The 22,356-nt window shown below is 34.3% G+C and overlaps 1 protein-coding gene across 1 annotated transcript in view; it reads right to left on the minus strand.

The window, feature by feature from the left end:
- Positions 1 to 4,326: 4,326 nt before the first annotated feature.
- The window catches only part of LOC129005397 (DNA excision repair protein ERCC-6-like), a 48,195-nt gene continuing 30,165 nt past the window's right edge, over positions 4,327 to 22,356 (minus strand). Inside the window, exons 8-20 of the mRNA XM_054434268.1 lie at positions 16,760 to 16,912; positions 14,938 to 15,065; positions 14,018 to 14,175; positions 13,120 to 13,317; positions 12,479 to 12,640; positions 11,488 to 11,674; positions 10,635 to 10,828; positions 9,950 to 10,153; positions 9,397 to 9,567; positions 8,275 to 8,842; positions 7,958 to 8,156; positions 6,514 to 6,696; positions 4,327 to 5,661 (exon numbers count right to left, since the gene is read on the minus strand). Of these exons, the coding sequence (XP_054290243.1) occupies positions 5,535 to 5,661; positions 6,514 to 6,696; positions 7,958 to 8,156; positions 8,275 to 8,842; positions 9,397 to 9,567; positions 9,950 to 10,153; positions 10,635 to 10,828; positions 11,488 to 11,674; positions 12,479 to 12,640; positions 13,120 to 13,317; positions 14,018 to 14,175; positions 14,938 to 15,065; positions 16,760 to 16,912 (2,632 nt within the window). The 3' untranslated portion in view covers positions 4,327 to 5,534. The remainder of the gene's footprint in view (positions 5,662 to 6,513; positions 6,697 to 7,957; positions 8,157 to 8,274; positions 8,843 to 9,396; positions 9,568 to 9,949; positions 10,154 to 10,634; positions 10,829 to 11,487; positions 11,675 to 12,478; positions 12,641 to 13,119; positions 13,318 to 14,017; positions 14,176 to 14,937; positions 15,066 to 16,759; positions 16,913 to 22,356) is intronic.

Raw genomic sequence — 22,356 nt, forward strand, 5'->3', positions numbered from 1 at the left:
GAAAAAACTTAAGATTTTTACCATGTAGTCGTTCAGCTACAGTTCAGTGGATACCAACATAGATGCGTCCATTGATTATGCATGGTACAAATAGACTTCTCATGATTCCATGGTTGTAAAGTTTGAAAAACACTGTTATGTACGTTTTGAGTCTTAAGACATAAGACATTTATTCATCATTTTATATATGTAATGCATAGACAGGTCAAATTGTTGGTAAATACATCTCGTATTCAGTCTTGGGTAAATAAATGTATAAATAACAAGGAATTCAGTTAATACAGTCAATATAATACAAGAGTTAAAATTGAAATTGAGCGACGAGCAAATAAATACAAAAGTTACATACCATGGCAAGAGATTTAAAATTTGACAGTAATAAATTAAAAATGCCTGCAACTTATATCTAAATCACAGTTACATCCTATTTCAAATATTTTTTATTAACTTATCAGACATGCTAAAAAAATCCTCGACACGGTAGAGCCACGGCCGCCTTTAGAGCGGATTGTTTTTAGGTAATTTATTTAACAGCCTGATACCCATCACAACATGTCCTGATCTAGTTTTTTCCAACCGTACCTGAGGCAGATCAATCTTTTTGCAGTTTCTGGTACTAATACTGTGCACTTCATTTCTCATTTTGTATTTAAAGCTATTCTTAAAAGTAATCAATAATAATTGATAAATGTATAAGTTAATGATGGTCAATATTTTTAATTCAATAAAAAGGGGTTTACAGTGTGCTTCACTATCCTCTTTACACATTATTCTGATGATTTTTTTCTGAGATTTTACTGAGTACCTCGTGGATTTTAGGTGAGCTACCATCTATATAATTAATACGCTACATGAAACTTTGTCGGTTGAACTCCTCCGCCATTTCTTAACAGATTTTATCCATTGATGTCTCATTGGAAAGAGCGTGTCGCGTAGATTTGCAAACTAACCTTACATTTTTGAAAAAGTCCCTTGGGCTCTGCCCCAGTGGCTTTAAAAGTTCCCATGTAATCCTTATGGAGAACATAATTGTTTACATTTTGATCAGCTGTATAATTTAATTGCTGTTATTTTTCAATTCAAATGAAACGCATTGAGTACATTTATTTACTATTTGAGTTTATGTAAACATAACCCCCAAGACGGATCGTGTTAGTATGGTTGTAACTTAAAGTTGTGTATTTATCGTTGTTTTGTGTCGCTATGAAGGATCGTGTTAGTATGATTGTAACTTGAATTTATGCATTTATCGTTGTTTTGTGTAGCTATAATTTGTTTATTTGTTGTTTTTTTTTCTTTTAAATGCCTCCGACGTGACGACAACGAAACATAGACAGGAGGCGTAATCGTGATAACGACCGCAGAACCGTGGCGCGTAATAGGCTTAACTCATCACAGTCAGCACCTGACCCTGGACAATCTCAACTATTAGGTTACAAATGCGCCCTAACACTACCCCAAAACGACTTTTCGTTCTCAATTGGCCCTCTATCAATGACCTGTGTTGCCTGTACAGCGAGGCATTTTGAGAAGGAGAAAACCGGCAGGAATGCTTTAGGTTTATCAATAACGAAGATAAAAATGGTCTGAGCTACACACCAGTAATCTTGAGTTGACTCTTTTAAATTAATGGTAAATATGACAGTTATTCGTTTTAAAATAACTCCTGTAATACTTTGCAATTGCTCGAATTCGAGCAACATGTACACTAGTATAAATTAAACCAAATGAAGCAATTAACTGAAATAATGCAAAATATAAGTCGTGAGGTTCTATTACGCTAATTTTGACTTAATATTAGATTGTTAGTAATTAAATACATCAATGATTTTTTTTCTATTTTTAGAATAGATTTTTTAATTTGTACTCCTCAAAACACTACACAAACAGAATTAAGTTGACTATAGACTAGTAAGCTAGTAGACTAAACATCAAAGACATCCCAAGAACAAAACGACCTGCGCAGAAACTAAAACTAAAAGATCACGTGGTTCACGACGGTGGGGGTGGGTGTGGCGTACCCTATAAACCTTTAAACCTGCGCGGCGCGAAAAGGCCCAGGGTTGTTTTGTTTCTAGGATGTCTACAGTTTTACTTTCAGGAAATGTTGCCACTCTTTTTTTATAACTTCAGTAAAATCCCAAAAGAAGTAACATATGGATGTGACTAACTTTGTTGCTTGAATACCGGCTTCAGTAGGCCTATCCAATACTCAATAATACCGGACAGACTGCCAGACTGGACTACGGGATTACTCCCAAGCCCAAGCCCAGAAAATGGAAGACTGACTAAACTAATAAACGGTATCAGCAATCTGTATCTGACACATACTTTTACTCCCGTTAGCTAGTCAACAACCTTTATCATAGGTAAATGCCGGGACTAACTATGACATATCATAGGGAACATCACAAAAGTTTCAATAACTTTCTAGCCTTAATTTTTTTAGCAATTGTCTGTACCATTTCGTTTATAATCATAAGGTACATATCATATTACATAGGTACATTTTAATTGAAATTAGTCAATCCGTTTGTTTTTTTGTTGGATATTTTGTTATTTTATTGAGTTTTATATCATGGGAAAGTCACATTAATTACAATAACTTTTGAGCCATATTTTACAGCAATGGGGATTGTATAGTTTTTTTTTCAGAATTACAACTACAAGGGCTTCAATTTGAATTAAAATTGTTCGGGCCATTTTTGTGGAAAATAAATCTTTCAGTTTTTATGGGAAATTTCCCATGAGAAAAAAAATTAAAAAATCCCTAGAGGTATTCTAGATTAGTAGCCACATACAAAATATGAAAATTGTAGGTCTGTACACATACATACACACAAAAACCACTTTTTTGGGTCCAGGAGGACCCAAAATGACTATATCCACCCAAAATGTCGACGAAAACAATACCTTCTCCTGATATAGGGGGAGGAAGTTAAAAAATATACATACTGTTCGACCCAGGAACTTCTTATAATCTAAATGTTAGGTCATTAATCAAACAGGAATGGGTAATAAAGTAGCAAACACATAAATAGAAAATGAATAACACTTTAATTGAGTAAAAAATATTGTCTTAATCCTATTGTATGTATAAGGCCTCAAACATGAGAGACAAACCTATTTACATCCTATCAAATCTATTTGAACTGTTGTTCAACTTTCTACTATGCAAAGTTGATTAGGTTTTTATACAAATCATGTTAAGATTGGCATATTACTTAGTGAAAATACTATGTAACCCTACAGTAACAAGAAAAAAAAAACTTTAAGAAATGTGTTTTTGATCACATTAAAGCTGTATAGATAGTTAATTATGAGATAGGATTGAGGAAAACTACTATAAAACTTAGTGGTCTCATTTATTCAATTCCATTTGATTGGGATTTAGGACTCAAAATAAAATGGACTTGCGTGTGACTGACAAACCCAAACATTGTTTTATCCATAGCCGAACAAACAAGCACAACCTGTTTGTCTAGTGCTTTTCAGTAAATTCAGTTTCATTGTTACATTTATTAATGATTAAATATATTACTGTAGTTTATTACATTTGCTAAAATGATGAATAATTCTCTTAAGTCTGTATTTTTTCAGGTTTTTATTTAGTTTTTGTGGTTCAGACTTTTTTGTTCAAACCAGGGTTCAGTCCCATTGTGTCGAAAAGAGAGGAAGTCTACTGTACTAGTTTTGGATAAAATCAATCAATTATATCAATTATTTAAGATGGGGACGCCACTATGTGGGTATTTTAACCCAAAATGAGTGAAGGATGAGTGGCGCGATCTTGTAGTCTTGTTGGTGACTAAAGCAGACATGTTCCTTAGAAACAGCTGTTAATTAATAGCCATACAGCCAATGACAACTAAGGGACCTTCAGTTTATAGTTGAATCCGAACCACATTTTTCCTTGTAATTAACGAATTGGTCTAATCAGGGCATAAAATAACATGTTAACTGGGCGACAAAAGTGTCGCCCAGTGCTGAGATTTTGTCGCCCAGTGACTATGGGTGGTGCCGGCATATTTTTTTTTTAATGATTCACATTTTAAATGTATAGGAATTTAAAATAACATTATGTATATTTAGAGTATTGAGCTATGTATGATTTTGGCCCAAGAGACAATTTACAAGCAAATAAAATTCACTAAAAGATACGTAGAAATGTGTGATTTTCACTTAAATTTATGCTAAAATTTCCGGGGGGGGGGGGGGGGCTCGGACCCCCCTTTTTGATGGGGGTATTAATACCCCCCAGGCCCCCCGGTAAGTCCGGCGCCACTGTCGCCCAGTGGAAATCCCTTAAAATATGCTCTGGGTCTAATTATCAGGATAGTACTGCGGATAGTCATGGTACTCACTAGTGCAGATGTTAATCCACACCAGGGAGCATCGCATCCACAGTGCATGCCTATAAATATCTATAATTCGTGACTTAGTAACTGGATTACAGAATAATTTCTGATATCACCTACTAGTAGTTGTCCAGTAACAGCGGAACACTTTAATTGTGCAATGCAATGTCTGAAAACATTGGTTTTAAATAAAGATTACATGAATATTGACAAAATTACTCACTTAAAATACTGCATAACACTAAAACTAAAATGTTATTGTTAATCTTACATATATTTTAAATAATATAAACATAAAGGCTAATCATTGATCAACCATGTGCAATAAAATCTTCCGAATCCACCGAAGGTTTTAAGATATAGCCTAACCTAAAACTAAAAGCTATCACCTGATAACTCTATTGCATTGTAAATAAAATGTTAACAATACTGTACATTCTCTGTTGTGTGATTAGTTGGACTGTAATCAAAATTTCTATTCGTGGTGACTTTTAATTTTTCAAAGATGACAATTCCACCTGTTTCTTCAGCTTTGCTGACCAATGTTAGTGAAAACTAATAATTAAACAGGGTGAAACTCAAATTTGTTTGATTTTTGTCGCCTTAACATACACCATTAGCTGGCAAAACAACACGAATAGCAGCATTCACCTGTTGTATTATTTGATATGAAATAATATAAATATAATCTAACCTAATAACAAATGCTATTAACAATTCAAAGCAAAAATGCAGTTCAATGCATCCATTTTCAGGGAAATGCTTTAGTAAACCTGTACAAAGATAGATTTTATTACAATACTAACTAATATAATAGTATTTAAAAGGTATCTTTGGTTTCTAAAAAATATCACAGACAGCTCGTATAAGATGCATCTATTTTGATAGATTAGTTTTCGACGGTCTTAATGTGATGTAACGAAGGGTTTAGATTCTCCTTGTGTTTGCGTTTAGTCATTGCTCTGATGTTGGTTTTTTAATTTTGATTTTGAACCAAAAAATCAAATACAAAATAGACAGTTACCAATATTATTGATGAGATTAATGGTAAAACAGGCCGATGTCTAATGATCAATATATAGATACAAAAATCTACATATACATGTGAGTTTTTCTTTGATTATCTTAATCTATTTAATTATTTCAAAATTTGAAGAACAAGTCCTCAAAATCATGTTACCAATTGAATTCTTCTTTCAACGTCCAATAGCCTAACTTGTCTGGAGCCCGATAGAATGTGCAGATTTTGCTGAGAAGACTTTTGAAGAGAGGGGAACTTCCTTCTTCCAGTCTACCTTCAAACCTGGAATCAAATGTGCTAAACTAATACATTGATCTTGGGTGAAAGACAATTGTATTTATCATTTACTTTTTTATACTTGGAAAATAATAGCTGCTTATAATAGCATTTATTACTTTGTGACATAAGTACTTAAGTAATTTAAGAGGAATGCAGCAAAGGAAATAAACTTAATGTAAAGGAATAATTTGATGCTTGCAATACAAAGGGGCGCAAGCAAATATTACATTAATATTATATTACTGTTTTATGTACCTACTTTTAATTTTATGTCAAAACTAATTCTTACGTTGAGGATGTAACCTAGAGCACAAGGGCCTAGGTTTGTATGCTTTTTTCATGAGGATAGCAGGCTTACCTGAATGGGAAAGGGTGAAAGGTACCAAACCGGCACAGGAAACACCAAACTTTACACAGTATACACTAAACATTAGAATATTTCACTGTCGCTGATAGTTTTTTCAACTAAATAAGAGATATTTTGAGGTTAGAGTTGTGAGGCCTAGTTTAAAAAGCTGTTAGTGCCAGAAATATTCTAATGTTTTGTGTATATATTGTAAAGTGTTGTGTTTCTTGTGCCAGTTTGGTCTCTTTCCCATTCAGGTAAGCCAGCTATCCTCACTATGATTGATAATTGATAATTGATAATTGACTACAAAATGCCATACCTTCAATGTCTGATTGAATTGGATCACTAAAATATAGTGAAATACCATTGCTAACCATACAGTAGTCACAGGGAGCAGGCATTTTTGTATATTTTGACCCATCACTTGTTATTGGAGATGTGTAAGTTTTTGATACTATACAATAGTTTAATGTCAACTTTCAACATTTCTAACAGCTGTCTCTCACCTACTAATGATCTGGTTGGTGGTTGCAGTTCCTCCATTGGAGGCCACAAACTGTCTGATGTCGTCAACCAAAGCCAAGTCCTTGTCTCTGGCGTCCACTGATCCATTCAGTTTCTTCATGCGGGCTAGGATTTCACTAGAACTCAAAGCACCAAGCTGTGTTTTTGTGTTCCCAAACCGTTTCCTGAAAGTGAAAAATACACCAGTTACAGTTACTTAGATATTTTGAACTGCCAATCTATATAATTAATACGCTACACGAAAGTTTGTCTGTTGAACTCCTCCGCCATTTCTTAACTGATTTTATCCATTGACGTCTCATTGGAAAGAACGTGTCGTGTAGATTTGCAAACTGGCCTTACATTTTTGAAAAAGTCCCTTGGTCTCTGCCCCAGTGGCTTTTAAAGTTCCCATGTTATCCTTATGGAGAATATAAATGTTTACATCTGGATCAGCTGTATAATTTAATTGCTGTTATCTAAATATCTATCCATCTATCTATCTATATAATTAATACGCTACATGAAACTTTGTCGGTTGAACTCCTCCGCCATTTCTTAACTGATTTTATCCATTGACGTCTCATTGGAAAGAACGTGTCGTGTAGATTTGCGAACTGGCCTTACATTTTTGAAAAAGTCCCTTGGGCTCTGCCCCAGTGGCTTTGAAAGTTCCCATGTAATCCTTATGGAGAATATAAATGTTTACATTTGGATCAGCTAAATAATTTAATTGCTGTTATTTATTTTTCAATTCAATGAAACGCACTGAGTACATTTATTTACTATTTGAGTTTGTGTAAACAAAACCCCCAAGATGGATCGTGTTAGTATGGTTGTATCTTAAATTTATGTATTCATCGTTGTTTTTTTGTGTCGCTATGACGGATTGAGTTAGCATGATTTTAACTGAAATTTGTGCATTTATCGTCGTTTTGTGTAGCTATAATTTATCATTTGTTGTTTTTTTCTTTTAAATGCCTCCGACGCGACGACAACGAAACATAGACAAGAGGCGTAATCGTGATAACGACCGCAGCTACAGAACAGTGGCGCGTAAAAGGCTTAACTCATCACAGTCAGCACTTGACCCTGGACAATCTCAACTATTAGGTTACAAATGCGCCCTTTAACACTACCCCGAAACGACTTTTCGTTCTCAATTGGCCCTCTATCAATGACCTGTGTTGCCTGTACAGAGAGGCATTTTAAAGGCATAATCAAGTGAAAATAATCTGATAATTAATTCAAACTCTAAAAAAAGTATACAGCAGTAGAAATAAGTAAAATTTACTTCATGAAGCACACAGTCAATGCAACCGCAACACAATTAACATGATATTCCCAGTAATGTTGTTCAAATGTTCTCCGTTAAGACCTTTACTGCACGGTGAACGTTGAATTGAGCATAGAAATAAACAGTTAGTAAATATCTCTGTCTCTCACTTGATAGGCTGGAAGTTTCTCGCTCCGTTGACTCCTGTGAAGCTCGGCACACCAGACGAGGCTCGCCAACATTCTCGCTGGGATTCCTTCAGCTTCTCTACCGCTTGCTTGGCTACCCTCTCGGCTTCCCCTTCCAACAGAGCGTAATCTGCAGGACCCCCTTCCATTATGGTGTCATGCTTCATAGCAGTCTGTAATCCTGAAAATAGTTGTTTTGTTGAGTTATTCTTAACAATGGCAAACTCAATATTTATAAATACTCTAAAATAAAATAAAAATTTAAATAGATTATTTATTGAACTAATGCTAAAACTCACCAGATTTTGAAAACAACTTTTGAAGAACATATTCATCCTGAGTTGCATAGGTCTTACTGTCTTCTTTTTCTTCTGATGCTGAAGCTTTAGAGGTCCCAGCTTTTACTAAATGCGGAACTTTTTCTCCTTCAAACTTTGCATCTTTTCGCTTCTTCTTTTCTTTGTGTTTACTCTTGTGTCTAGGAGATTTACTAAAACTAGTACTCGGAGTCGCCATATCAACTTTTGTTTCATCCTTCTTATTTTCATGATCAGTTGAGTTTGTTTTACTACAACATGCAGAATTTATTTTGTTCGGTTCACTTTGTTTATTTTCATGTGTCTTTTCAACAATCTTTTGACTCAACATTTGAGCAAGTTTTTTCATCTGATCAATTTTATCATCAGAAAAGTTTACGTCATTGTTGTTTTTAGCTGTTTCTTTTCTTTTAGAATTCTCTTGTTTTTCTTTTTCCATTTTCTGTTTCTTTTCTGCTTTCTTCCGAGAGAAAGTGAGAGCCGGAGCTTCGGCTGACAGTTTAGGTTCTTCTCTACGATGCTTGTACTTCTTTGTCGGATCAAGTTTTACCTGAAATATAAATTGCAGTTCACATTTAATTGCTAGTAGAATATATAAATTGCACAAAACTGTAACAAAATTAAATAAAATACACAAATTTTCTTCCAAAATTGAATTTATAATCAGTGCTAGGTTTTTGGCTACTCTTAAGGCTATTAAATTTCAAGAAATAATACTATTTTTATTTGATGATGGAATACTATTTATAAGTATTTTTCCAACATACAATTCACTTTTTGTTTTTATAAATAAAGCCAAAGTGATTTTACAAAAATGTAATCAAAATAATTGTTATTTTTACTATTGAGCGTAAGGGGAAATTGTTCACTATAAGATTCATCGTCTGTGTTTCGTCTATCACAGTCAAATGACTGGTTTAAAACCTATTCTCTACTCCATATCTAAGAGTCATACATACTCACATCAGTGCAAAACCCGTTTAACAGAGCCTACTTTTTGGATGACAGCTGCATACCCCCTACTGGTGTTAATGGATCAAAGCAAAGCTTTATTTCTGACCAATTTTTATGGCTAAAGGTTTTCTGCTAAACAAAGCTCCTCACCTCTGAGTCGGTGCCGGCAAATATTGCCGCAGTCTCAGTGCTGCCATCTACATCCGTCTCCTTCAAGGTGAAGAGCTCGTACAGATCGTTAGATTTGAAGAATCTTCTCTGCCTCGGATCCTTCAACACTTTGTTGACCAAAAACTGCTTGAAAACTTGTCTGTGGTACATCTGCGGAATAAATATGTACATAATTGCTTGGTATGTATGTAAATAGAAAGTAAACGTCGGAATATGTTGGAGACAAGGGATTAGGTTTTACAAAGATTTGCTGGGATAAAGGGCTTACCTGAATGGGGAAAGAAACCATTCTGGCACTAGAAAGACAAAAAATGTACAATAAAAAAAAATATATTTTCTATCATTATCAACATTTTCAAACAAGGAAGATTTGAACATGGAAGAAATATAAAACTTGACTTTTGAGCCAAAAAGCGTAGTAAAAAATTCATACTTCCTCTTAAACATGTTGATTGCCTTCCTCAAACAACATAAACTCGAACATCTAAATCACTGCATAAATTATTAAACATTTTGCTCAGTTTGTATTTACCTTTTCCTCTATCGTCCCCGCGGTGATGAGCCGATACACAGTGACACTCCGTTGTTGACCAATCCTCCAGGCTCTCTCTCTCGCCTGGGTGTCTGTCGCTGGGTTCCAGTCCGGGTCGTATATCACCACCCGGTCAGCACCCGTCAAGTTCACTCCCAACCCGCCCACCCGGGTAGTCAGTATCATCACAAAGTATGAAGAATCCTGTCGGATACAAAAAATTGTTGTAAAAAGCGTGAGAAAACATTCCTTACAATAAAATTTTTAAACACTCCTCCTGATATGAAACTAAGAATAATGATTTGATGAGAAGGTTTTAATGTAGGAAAATCTTTGCTTAGCATTTGAATAGGTAAATAGACAAAAATATAGAAATTGAATAAATGTTTGACAAAGAGTTACAAAGTCTTTGGCTGTAGTTTATATAATAGTGCGATATTGTTGATCCATAAGATATTCAGTAAAAAAACATTTGAGTAAGATATTTTTTCAATTCTGTTTGACTAAAATATTAGCATAGTCGACAGAAATCGGTAACTGACACCCACACAAACTTTGTCGTTGACTCAATTTCACAACGTACATTTTTACTCTAAAACTGGCTGAAGCGTACGGGAACGGTATGTGTACTATCAATAATCAAAAATAACATCTAACTAGAAGAATGTACTGAAGTTCCCCCGACCTGATTGAACTTGTTGATCAACGGTTGCCTCGCTGCTATGGAAGTTCCGCCGTCCAGTTTCAAGTACTTGTAGTCTTGTTCTCTTACAAATCTCTCCATGATGGATAACATTTGTCGGCTTTGAGTAAACAACAGCACTCGATGGCCTTGGCGCTTCCATATCTTCAGCAGAGTCTCTACCACGATCATCTTACCTGTGACGGTTGATAGTTACAATTTGTGAGTACTTTGGACAAACTAGTTGTACTAATCCTTTGTGTACCCAGAAAACAATTCACTTGTAAATTTAGTTGTGTTGGATTTTTCTGATACATCCTATTTTTCCTACTAAGAAACATTCACCCAATAAAAACTTTTACGGTATATTTAGAGTACAAAGAATTGACTCCTGAAAGTTGTTCGTTCGATCCTGAGACGTCAGAAATTTTTGATTGTTTGTAATTAGACCCAGCTACACTAAGCATCACACTATATTCTTCACTTAATCCTTCATTCTTATTAGGTTTACAATATTCCCAGTAGTCTCAGAGCCGGCTTTGGGTGCTGCGGGGCCCAGTGCAAACAATCGGAGCCTTTACTATCAATAAAGTAGTATCAGAACAAAAATGATTAACAAACGTCTTAATGAATAATATTAGCATTTACACTCCCCTTTTTCTTTATCATTGACATAATTAATGTATAATTAACATATTTCATACGATTTCTTGTATTTTGCACCAAGCGCGGGGCCCTTTCGCACATGCCTCTGTACAGTCTCCATCATAGTTGGTAACATAATATTCTTAGTTACGTCCTCACCTTAATTGGTAACATAATGCAATAGTTGACTGTGGCTGTTGTGTTGTCTCACCTGACTTGGACCAGTGGCCGTACCTATCCTCCTCTGCCAAGTCCTCTTCCCTCTGGTCATCAAACAGTTTGGTCCCTCCAGAGTACAGGTCCGGGTGGTTGCAGATCTTACGTAGATTGATCAAACCCATGAAAATCTTCAGCCGACCTTCCAGAATCCTACTCACTTCTCCTGATTCTACGTAATCCTGAAATATTACAATAACCCTTGAGTAGTTGACTAAGTAAGCTTTTGATCCAACATTTAAGAACACACTGTAAACTGTAAATACCTCAAAATTAATTTTTATTGTTAATTAGTTTTATGTGCTGTGGTAATCAAACATTGAAATTTACCATTTCATCAAATCTTGGTTATAGCTTGTCTGTAGTGTAAGCCATAGCTTACGCTGTGCGTCAGGTGATGTAATGGGGAAGTAGCAAGGAATTATACTAAACTTTCTAATCATCGTAGTTCCTTGATATACATTGTAAATAACTTAACTGAATTGTTGGTCACATCTGGATTTGACATTTCTGGAGAACTGACTGTTGAGAAGCAAATGTAAAATGTGAAATAAATTCACTATAGAGACAAACTTAAGACATCACAGTTACACTTTCTAACAGCTAATGTCAAAATAACATATCATTAACGTATAACGTATACGTATATGTAATAACGTATCATTAAACAACCAAAACCGTTTATAAGATAACAAAATATAAAGTTTCTTTTGTTTCCCAAACATTCACCCTCTGATGCAACCAATCCTAATGAACAAAATTTTGATTACACAACGACCATCAGGTTAAGGAAATGTTCTTTCAACCTTTTAAGTGGCTAATAACGTTATTTATTAAGTGTTCAATAGTTGAGCAATTAGAATAGTTTATTTGGATCAGACTGTTTTATTATATAACATAGCTATTTTGCTCCAACGTTAATTAACTTGTTAAGATTGTAAAAAAAACAGAAATTAGGTGGACAGTATAATTCTACATCACATTACCTTGTAGTAATGCCGTTGTTCGTCAGTGAGTCGACAGAACAACACCTGTTCATTTTTCTCTGGTAGTTTGACGTGGCTTTTTACATCGGCCTTCATCCTCCGCAACAGATACGGAGCGATCGTATCTTTCAGCACTGACGCACACTTGTATGCTGTCATCACCTACCAACGATCAGCCGTTAGTATGTTAAACAATGACCAAGGCCTAACTAAAGTTTGAGTTACGCTAAAAACATCACTTCATACCAATTTGTATAATTAATAGTTGTATAATGTTGCAAACTCCAGAAAAAAACGGATTACTGTAATTTTTATTTTCTTAATTTCAAACGTTTGTTATTTCTAAATTTAAATTGATAAAGTAGATATTTCTTCAATAATAGCTCCCTACTACCTTAGACGGATCTGCTTAATAACATGGAGATTAAACAAATTTAAATTACGATTTGATTTAATGGATTGCTAAGGGAGGTACATTTATCATTGTAAATAAAAGCCTTCCTTCCAATATAGTTAAAAACTGGTTAGGCATTTACAAAATTTTTGTTACCATTCAAATTTATAATGAGTTAAGACTTGAATCATACCTCATTCTTTATTCAAATACCCAGAATCATATAAATACCAAGATAATGCAATACCTGAACTTGTGAAGCGTTTGCATAACCACCCTGGGTGATCGGAATGGCAAACTGTTCCAGAAAAACGGGAAGGGTTCCCAGTTTTCCTGGGAACACAAAGTCCAAAAGGGACCAAAGTTCCCGTAGGTTGTTTTGCATGGGAGATCCAGACAGGATAATACGATGACTGGTTCTCAGCTGTTTCACGACCAAAGTAATCTGTAACAGAAGAGAACTTCAATCATCCAGTGTAATGAGTTCAATGTTTGTTCTTGCACCAACAACACAACAAATTTAAAAGAGGACCAACACCAAACACCATTAATAAATATCTATTCATTAGTCCATCCATAGGTTATTGGCAATGGCAATAATTCTGCATTTTCTAGTCCCATACAAAATTTACGTGTACAATTCAGAGACTTTTACCTGGTCATCAAAATAAAAGTACTAATCCCTGGTTTTCCAAGTTTGCCATTCAGCTGGCCCTTCTGATTAGTATTTCAAAATACATAGCTTTGTTTTTCATTTAAATACAATAACCATTTCCCTTAACATTTGAGTAGGATTAACGGGATAAGAAATTCAACAGGACTGTGGTGTACTTAAAAATTTAAAATTATAATGATTTAGAGGTGTGTTTTAAATGTATTTTAATTTAATTTTCACCCAGAGCCAATGCTCAAAAATACTGATAAGAGACTTCTGAGAACCTAAGTTTATAGATGAACGGGCAGATGTCACTTATGTAATCCAAAAATTTTCAATGAATAAAACAAATGAATACTTTTTTTCAGTAATATTTGTAGTTAGGCTAACAAATAACCATGTTAAAAAAAACTGGATCAAAAAGCATCAATAAATTATTTCTCTTTTAAAAACTTTCAAAAACTCTAAAGAGATTAACTTTATTTCCTACCTGGGCGTCTGGGTTCCTTATCTTGTGACCTTCGTCCAGTACCACATAGTGCCAGTTGCGCCGGAGGATTTCATCCTTGTGTTGTGTTGCGCCAGCATAGGAAGTGATTAGAACTCCTGACGCAGTGGCCATGTTGGAAATCAGACGATGGTGCTTGCCTGTAGGCAACATCTTGTAATTAAAGGCATTTTATGACATGATCGATAATTTTTTTAGATAAATGATTAAGACATATGTTATAAACTAATGTAAAAGAAATTGTTCATGGCTGATTCACCTGAAAATTCATGAGATTAACTATCCACTCTTTAGTGGCTACGTTATTGTTAAAACTATGTCAATGAACAACTTGCAGTAGGGTTGTGGATTACAACTAATACGTTTAAAACCACATTAAGCTTCAGCTAAACTTGAATCAACATTGAGTGGCACCTCATTAGGCCTTCAATAATGATAAATATCAGTAGATTACACATACAAAAGAAAATATGAGAGAAATGAAAATTTAAATTGAGGATTTCAAAAACAAGAATGAAAAATTTGAAGCACTAATAATCAAACACACAACACAACAAATAAAAAACAAACAAAGGACAGGAAGATTTTATTTGAAAACAGGATGAACACTGACAAGATGAAAATTTTTAATATTAGTGATAAATAAAAACAGAAGAGATGAAAAAAGAAAAACTCTCCCCATTCCTCTTGAGTGGTCCAATGTTGTCCATAAAATGAAAATTAATAAATAAATAACAAGGAGTAAAAAAAATTAGAGGGGTCTGTATCTTAACTCAGTACTAAATAGCAATCATTTTTGTTCAACGGCCGAGAGAACCCACTTCTAATGAGGTTATTTAATTGTGTGACGCATTTTCAAATGACCGTATCATACTGGGTTGAAATAGAGACCTCTAGTTTACCTGTGAATGTGCCTGACTCATGCAGGATTGCCACCCTTATAGCAGGATACCAGGAGTGAAACTCCTTAACCCATTGGTGCATCACGGTGACAGGACATACAATCAGAGTCGGACCAAGACCTCGATAGCTAAACAGAACATTAATAAACGGTATCAGCATTCTGACACATACTTTCTCCCATAAGCTTGTCAACAACCTTTATCATGTGTAAGCGGTGAGAGTAAATATACGGAAATGGGATTTGAACAGTTTTCTTCAGAATTTAAAGGACTATAACATACTAAATTTTTATCAAAATCGTTCGAGCCAATTTTGAAAAAATCTGATTTTCCGTTATTTTATGGGGTTTTTATGGGAAAATAACATAATTTACAATGACTTTTGAACCGTAATTTTTACAGAAATAGGATTTGGACAATTTTCTTCCGAATATAAAGGACTATAACATACTTAATTTTTATCAAAATTGTTCAGGCCATTTTTGGGAAAATCCTATTTTCCGTTATTTTATGGGGTTTTAAGGGAAAATCCCCATTGAAAATAAAAATTTCTAAAAAATTCAAAAAACTATCACAATTGTAAGGACCATAACATACAATGTTAAATCAAAACCGGATTTTTGTCCAAAATCCTATTTTTCGTTATTTTATGGGGTTTTTATGGGAAAATAACATAACTTACCATAACTTTTGAACCGTAATTTTTACAGAAATGGAATTTGTACCATTTTGTTCAGAATTTAAAGGGCTACAACATACTAAATTTTTATCAAAATCGTTCGGGCCATTTTTGAGAAAATCAGATTTTTCCGTTATTTTATGGGATACACACACACACACACACACACACACAGACATCACTTCTAAAACCACTTTTTTAGGTCCAGGGGGACCCAAAACGAATATATCCACTCAAAACTCAAACTCGAAAATTTTGACGAAAACAATACTTTCTCCTCTCCATATACTATGGTATAGGGGGAGAAAGTAACAAGACTAGATTATAAAATTGAGGAAGAACAATTCATTGAACAAAATCTACAATGATATCAATGAGACTCTAAATGTGTTTTGTATCACATACACCCAACTCGGATATCATTACACAGTTAACAATTTCAAACTGGAAATGTTACAATATTCGCTCAAGATGATTACCTAGTAAATGTTTAACCTATCCAAAAGGTTATAGGTAGTTAACAGCACTGTGCCACAAGGAACAAGCAATTTTAGACATTTTAATGCTGCTAATATTTATTTCCTTTAAACTAATGCCATTTTCATATGGTCCAAGATTCAGTTCAGAAGACAGATGAACGCCCTCTTTTTTACTGACCAAAATAGTGTACGTATTGTGGTACTTGGACGCAATGCTACAGTCGTACATTTTATACAAAATTTTTTTGCTGATAATAAATTGATAATGTCTATGACAAGCAGTCTCTTTCAAACATGCTGAAGGAAACAAAGGATACTGCCTACTGACATTAGTCCGCACATAGTGAGGATGGCAGACATATAACAACAACAAAATTGTAAAACTGAAACTCTATAAATGGTTTTCTGTTTCTGAAAATAAGTTTAAATTCAAAGGCACTTTGTCAAATGTAGACTAAGTACTCTGTCAAGAAGAGGCTACACTTGAAAAAGTTTCTCTTTCTCTACACTTGACAAAGTCCTCCAGGGGACGAATTATTGTGTATTTCTGAACATTCTGTGTGTCCTATGGCCTACTTGTACTTCTTCCAAGGTAATCTAGCTGCTATCCCGTATACCCTACAAGTCAATAATGAGAGATACAACAACTTATACACTTTCATACCCTGTATCCCGGTCCTTCATCTGGCTCACGTCAAGACCAGCAAGGAAGGCGATCAGCTGTATAGTTTTCCCGAGCCCCATCTCGTCTCCTAGGATTCCTCCACAACGTTGTCGATCCAGCTCCCACAACCAGCGAACTCCCACTCTTTGATAGCTGTGGAATTGAACGTTAAAGTCCAACATAACCTTGTGTATCTTATTTTACAAAATTTAAAAAATTCTTCAGGATGTTGCAAGATGGCTAATGTAGTTAGAGCATGGGACTACATTGTCCTTGAGGTCCAGGTTCAATCCCTCTATCAGCAATGGGTTTTTAGCCATGTAAGAATATTGTGACCCAGTATTTTGGAGCTCACCATGAGCTGCAGGTGTGCCAAAAAAGAAAATAAAAAGAATATTTCACCTAGCCGAGGAGAATCTTCTCTAAAATAGAAAACTCATCCTCTTAAAAAAATTTTTTTTTTAAATTCCAAAATATTAAATATTTTTTTATTAAGGTACATGTAGACTTATATAGTGTAGATTTTATTGTTTTGTTAAACTCATAAAATGTTTATATATTTCTTTGTTATTTATCAGAAATGTTATAACTGTTAAAATAAAAATGTACAGTATTGCATTGTATATCTGCTATATTTATTTATTTAAGGTTTAATAATTTTTACCTGTATCAATTTTGTAATGGTCTTGGCCGTTGGGATGGAAATCTATATATATAAAAGGCAAAGCCCTCACTGACTCACTGACTGACTGACTCACTCACTCACTCATCACTTTAGTTCGGCCGCTTAGAAAGCGACCTTCTCCAGCATTGGTTTAGCATTAGCGCGCAGGTCGTTTTCTAAGCGGCCGAACTATAATTCTCTTACTTCCCATTTACCTAGGAGGCTGAAATTTGGTACACTGATTCTTTAGGCATTAAATAGGAAAACTAAGCTGTTTTTATTCTGATCGGACTCTCGGGCTCCGCCCCAGTGGCTCTGGAGTTTCCCATGTTAACCTTATGAGTACTCATATTGAAATGGAAATAATGAATCTTAACAGCTATTTCAATTAAACAAGTTGGTTCTGTTCTATGATGCTCAATAGCATTAAAGTTACAAGGATTACCAACAGGGTGCAGCACTATTATTATTTCTTTTAAATTTATGACAACAGCTAATTTGCAACCAAGAGGTGAGTGAGCGTAGCGAACAAACTTCAACCTGGAGGCGAGTTACGTTGCGAACGAGCTCACTTATGAAGTTAAATGGGGCAAAGCCCGCGGGTACAGCTAGTAAAATATAAAATAAAGCCATTTAATAAAAACTTAGGACCAAAACAATGAAAAAGTTACATTCATTCCATAAACACTATGAAATATTTAAATCAACATTTTCTTTTAAACTGGTTAAGTATTATTACTTGCCAATTATACTTTAACAGAAAACCCATATTACACAAAATCCTGAAACTCCTTTAAGTACTAGTAGGTATATTTCATGGGAGGTTATTCATTGACATATAAGTTGGACTCAAATATAGTTCATAATAAGCTTGTTTGACATTGAATGAAACAATTAATTCTATTCTTCTCATTTCAGTATACCAATACAATGTTTACAAGTCTGTAGAGACTTGAATTATTCAAATACAAGTAACTGAGAAGTATAATTTGTAGATTATTTCATCCTGAAGATGCAGGTGTTACCACAAACCATGTATTTGGTAGGCAAAATATGCATAACTGATATTTAACTTAGCAATGGTGAGTGAAAATTTAGAAACGTACGTTATCAAGGAAAGAACTTTATAATTTTTTTTCAAAAAGTTTTTTATTTTATTGACATTTGAAGTTTCATAAAATGTCCATGGTAGGTAACGCAATATCTTTGGTGGTTTTTTATTAATACAGCATCTTTAAAGAAAAAAAAGTTCTGTCCCGACCATAACAGACGTAAATATAAATACTTTCTAAACAAATCAAAAACAAAAAAATTAAAAAGCTAAAAAAAATTCTTGTGAGTATAAAACATTAGAACAATAATATATATACATTTTTGTTTTTTTTTTTTTATGATCCAAATCATGAACGTTATGGTCAGGGACAGTGTTACGATCTGAAATTGGTGATTAACGAGAATCACCGGTCGTGAATGGTTTGACTAAATATTTTGTTTACCTATATTATTAGAGGTAAAATAATTAAAAGCCGTTTTTATTAAAATTTTATTCAATAAACTAAACTAAGAAAAAATATAAACCTGTGGTAAATTGTTTAAGGAAACCAGAAACTAATGAATTATAAAAGAACTAAATCGAAAAGTAAACAAATTAAACCTCAGAAAATCTTGATAGTATTAATAGTATAATATTTGTATAGTAATAATTTTGTATAATAATAATTGTATGGTAATAAATAGAAACTTAAATGCATCACCTCAATAAAAATCAAAAAGGAAACAGATTGGACGTTAGGTAAATTTTAAACAGTGTCAAGTTAATAAAAGGAAAATAATCGCCAGTCCAAAAAGTAGGCTCAAAAACAATTACATTCAAATAATATTAATAAGGTGGATTCTAGGTTGCGTCTTTTTAACCCTCAATTATCTTCAAACGTGATAAGTACAACAAACTTAGTCTACATATGAGTAAGTTGAACATAAATTATCGAATTGCTCAGTCCCTTCGAATTTATAAAGCCTTGACGTGACTTTGATAGGGTTCTTCAGCCGCCATGGCACCCCTTCTTTTTGTCGAGCATTTGTTTGTCTGGCTTTGAAGGCCACATAAAGAATGTGAAAGATTTTCACATGAAATATCTTTCCAGAAGTTGGTCATCTTTGTTTTGTACTTCCGCAGGATACCAAGTGTCTCCGTAGATAGCCCCGACTCATCTGCCAATCTGAATTGTTTGGGTGACCATAACTGCCTCTACTTTAGTTACGTTAAGGAAGTACACCACTTAATTATTACAGAATAGTAGTTTACGCAAAGATCGCGTAGAGATAGTGTTAACTACACAAGTTGAAAATTTAAGGTGCCTAAGGTAACCTCACCTTAAATTTAAGGTGTTTAAGGTGCCTTGGCGAGTGCCTTAAAAACTGAGTGTGGAAGAAGAAAAAAACTAAATGAAGCATACCAGCTGTGATTAAAAATAAGCTGACAAAATGTAAAAAGAAAGTTTGCTCATTCACTTAAGCTTATGAAAAAAATAGCTTTTAAACGTTAGGGTATATGGCAAAATAATGCATTGAAAAGGATACTGCCATTATTAATCACTTGATTTATTTCCGCTGGTTCCGATGTGGATGGATCTTTATTGACCAGTACCTATAATCTGTATTGTATCTTTGGAGGATATTGTATCTGAAAATATTGGTCAAGAAAAATACAAAAACATATTGTATTGACTCGCCTTAGGCTCGCTAGGGCCTCCGCCCCATGCCCCCTTTTAACTGTAGCCGTGATGAGAAATAGTCAAAAATATTAGTAAAATATTTAAATAATTATTGTGAAACAATTCATTGCTTTTCTGTAAGCTCGAGCAGTACAAGATTTATCTAAATCTTTGTAAAAAACCTAATGTAATTAGCATTAAATGTATTTTAGTAGTTAAGAGTACTTCCAATTTTTGCTAATAAAAAGTTGTGCTTTACCTGTTAACAGCGACTACATTTAATAAGGTAACTGTGTAAATAAATAAAACAATGATAATCAATTAATACAGTTAGAAAAAGAATGGAAATATATATACTAATTGGGTTTGTCATAAAAGGATACCACCACTGCATTCTTGGTCGAACATTCCGGACTCTAGTGCATAGTGTGGACAGCGTAAGCTTGCAGTGCATAATTAGCATGATAGCATTCTGGTTCCAAGTTGGGGGTTTGGACTAACCACGTCATCTGATGGATTTTCATAGTGCTTGGTATAGCCTCGAGGTCTGCTGGAATAGTTGCTCCTGTTTCGGAGATTTTTAAACTGTCTACACTCCATGTTTTGACTTTAAGGAAAGATACAGATTGTTGAAAAGTTTCAACAATGATAATATCGTTTTGTTTAAAAAACAGAATCTTGTTCTTTTACGATTCCTCCTATGGTGTCTGCAGGCCCTTTGCCATGTTCAGCCTCGCTGAAGTTCCACAACTGTTTCCAGAAGTTGTGACTCAGAAGCTCTCTTCGATATTAGATCAAAGTTTTCCTTGTTCCTATTTTGTGTTGTCAGTTCATCGGAGAAAAAAATGTAGAGTAACAACTGAAGATATTTTTCTTTTACAAATTCCAGGACTGGTGACAAGTTAGCCCAGATTGCTGATGGCCCGTGGTATGGGTTATTGGAAATTATACAGAATGAAAATCTTCCAAGTTTTTCTTCCCCTTCAGAAGTGTACAGGACTCCAGTATGTAAGGAAATATGCTGCTAGGAACCGCCAAAATGCATGCTTTGTATTTTTTTGCCATACCTTCACGCATATTCTCACTCCAGTCTATTATTACAATAGCTTCATTTGCCATTAAAATTGTCTTGCAGTCTTTAAAAAACTTTCTTTGGTGGAAGCGGTTGTACACATGAATGCAAAATTTAACTTGTCTAACAGTTCAAGTTCTGAGGTTCGTACTTTTTCTTTTAAGACGATTATACTTGTTTTCCCTTTAACTTTGTTTTTGTTTTCTGTTCCCTCATTATTAATTTTCAATCCTTTCTGTTGACGCTTTTCAATTTTTTGTCTCTCCTATACCAAGTATGAAATGTCATGTTAGAAATTTTCCAAATTGATGTATTCTTTGCCGATTTTTTGTTTGTTTTGCATTTCTTGCATTCACCGTACATACATTTTCATGAACTTACAATTAATGCTTGAGAGAGCCTTTTCTGTGGAGTTTAAGTTCAATATCTTGTCTAAACAACAGCTTTAACATGAGCTCGAAGTTTGTGTATTTACACATTTGAAAGTGTCCCTGGCGCTTTCCTTGGGGGCCATGATCCAAAATGGTTTCAGTTTTCTAAAATGTGAGTAACTAATCTCCTTGACAAACTTGGCATGGAGCTTACATTATACATTATAACATAACTTACATTACAGCCAAAGAGGAACCTCTTTTGTTTCTTAACATTCTTTCTTGTAATAGTCTGTCTTTTACCAGGGGTTTGGATAGAGTTGTTATCATCTTTGTCAAATGTTTGTACTGCACTCCTTAATCTCTCCATTCTAACAATCCTTTTGTTTCTTTTATTTCTATAGGTCTTTTTATTATGTAGTAGTATTTTTTTTACCTCTCCCTTCATTTGACTTAGGGTTGACTACAGCATCGTTCAGTAGTCCCGGTTTAGACGACTGCAGAGGTGTGTTATTGTCATTGAAATACAACAAATTTTTCCTCATTCAATATTCCTCTTTGTTTTTTCTTTTTTTTCCTCCACACCTCTCGTTGAGCTTCCCTTTCTTTCTTCGTCATTTCAGATATTTTTTTTATTTTGCCCTCCTGTCTTCGCCTCCTACTCCTATCTCTCTCTTGTAATCGCCGTTGTAAATATAGTTCAGGATTATTTTTTATTCGCTCTCGGCACGCTTTTGCTCTTTCACGATTTTTCCTTCGTTCTTCTTCTTCTTTTT

This window comes from Macrosteles quadrilineatus, unplaced genomic scaffold (assembly GCF_028750875.1).
Source record: "Macrosteles quadrilineatus isolate MER2022 unplaced genomic scaffold, UCM_ALF_1.0 Scaffold_21__1_contigs__length_2333173, whole genome shotgun sequence".
In the NCBI taxonomy this organism is placed as follows: domain Eukaryota; kingdom Metazoa; phylum Arthropoda; class Insecta; order Hemiptera; family Cicadellidae; genus Macrosteles; species Macrosteles quadrilineatus.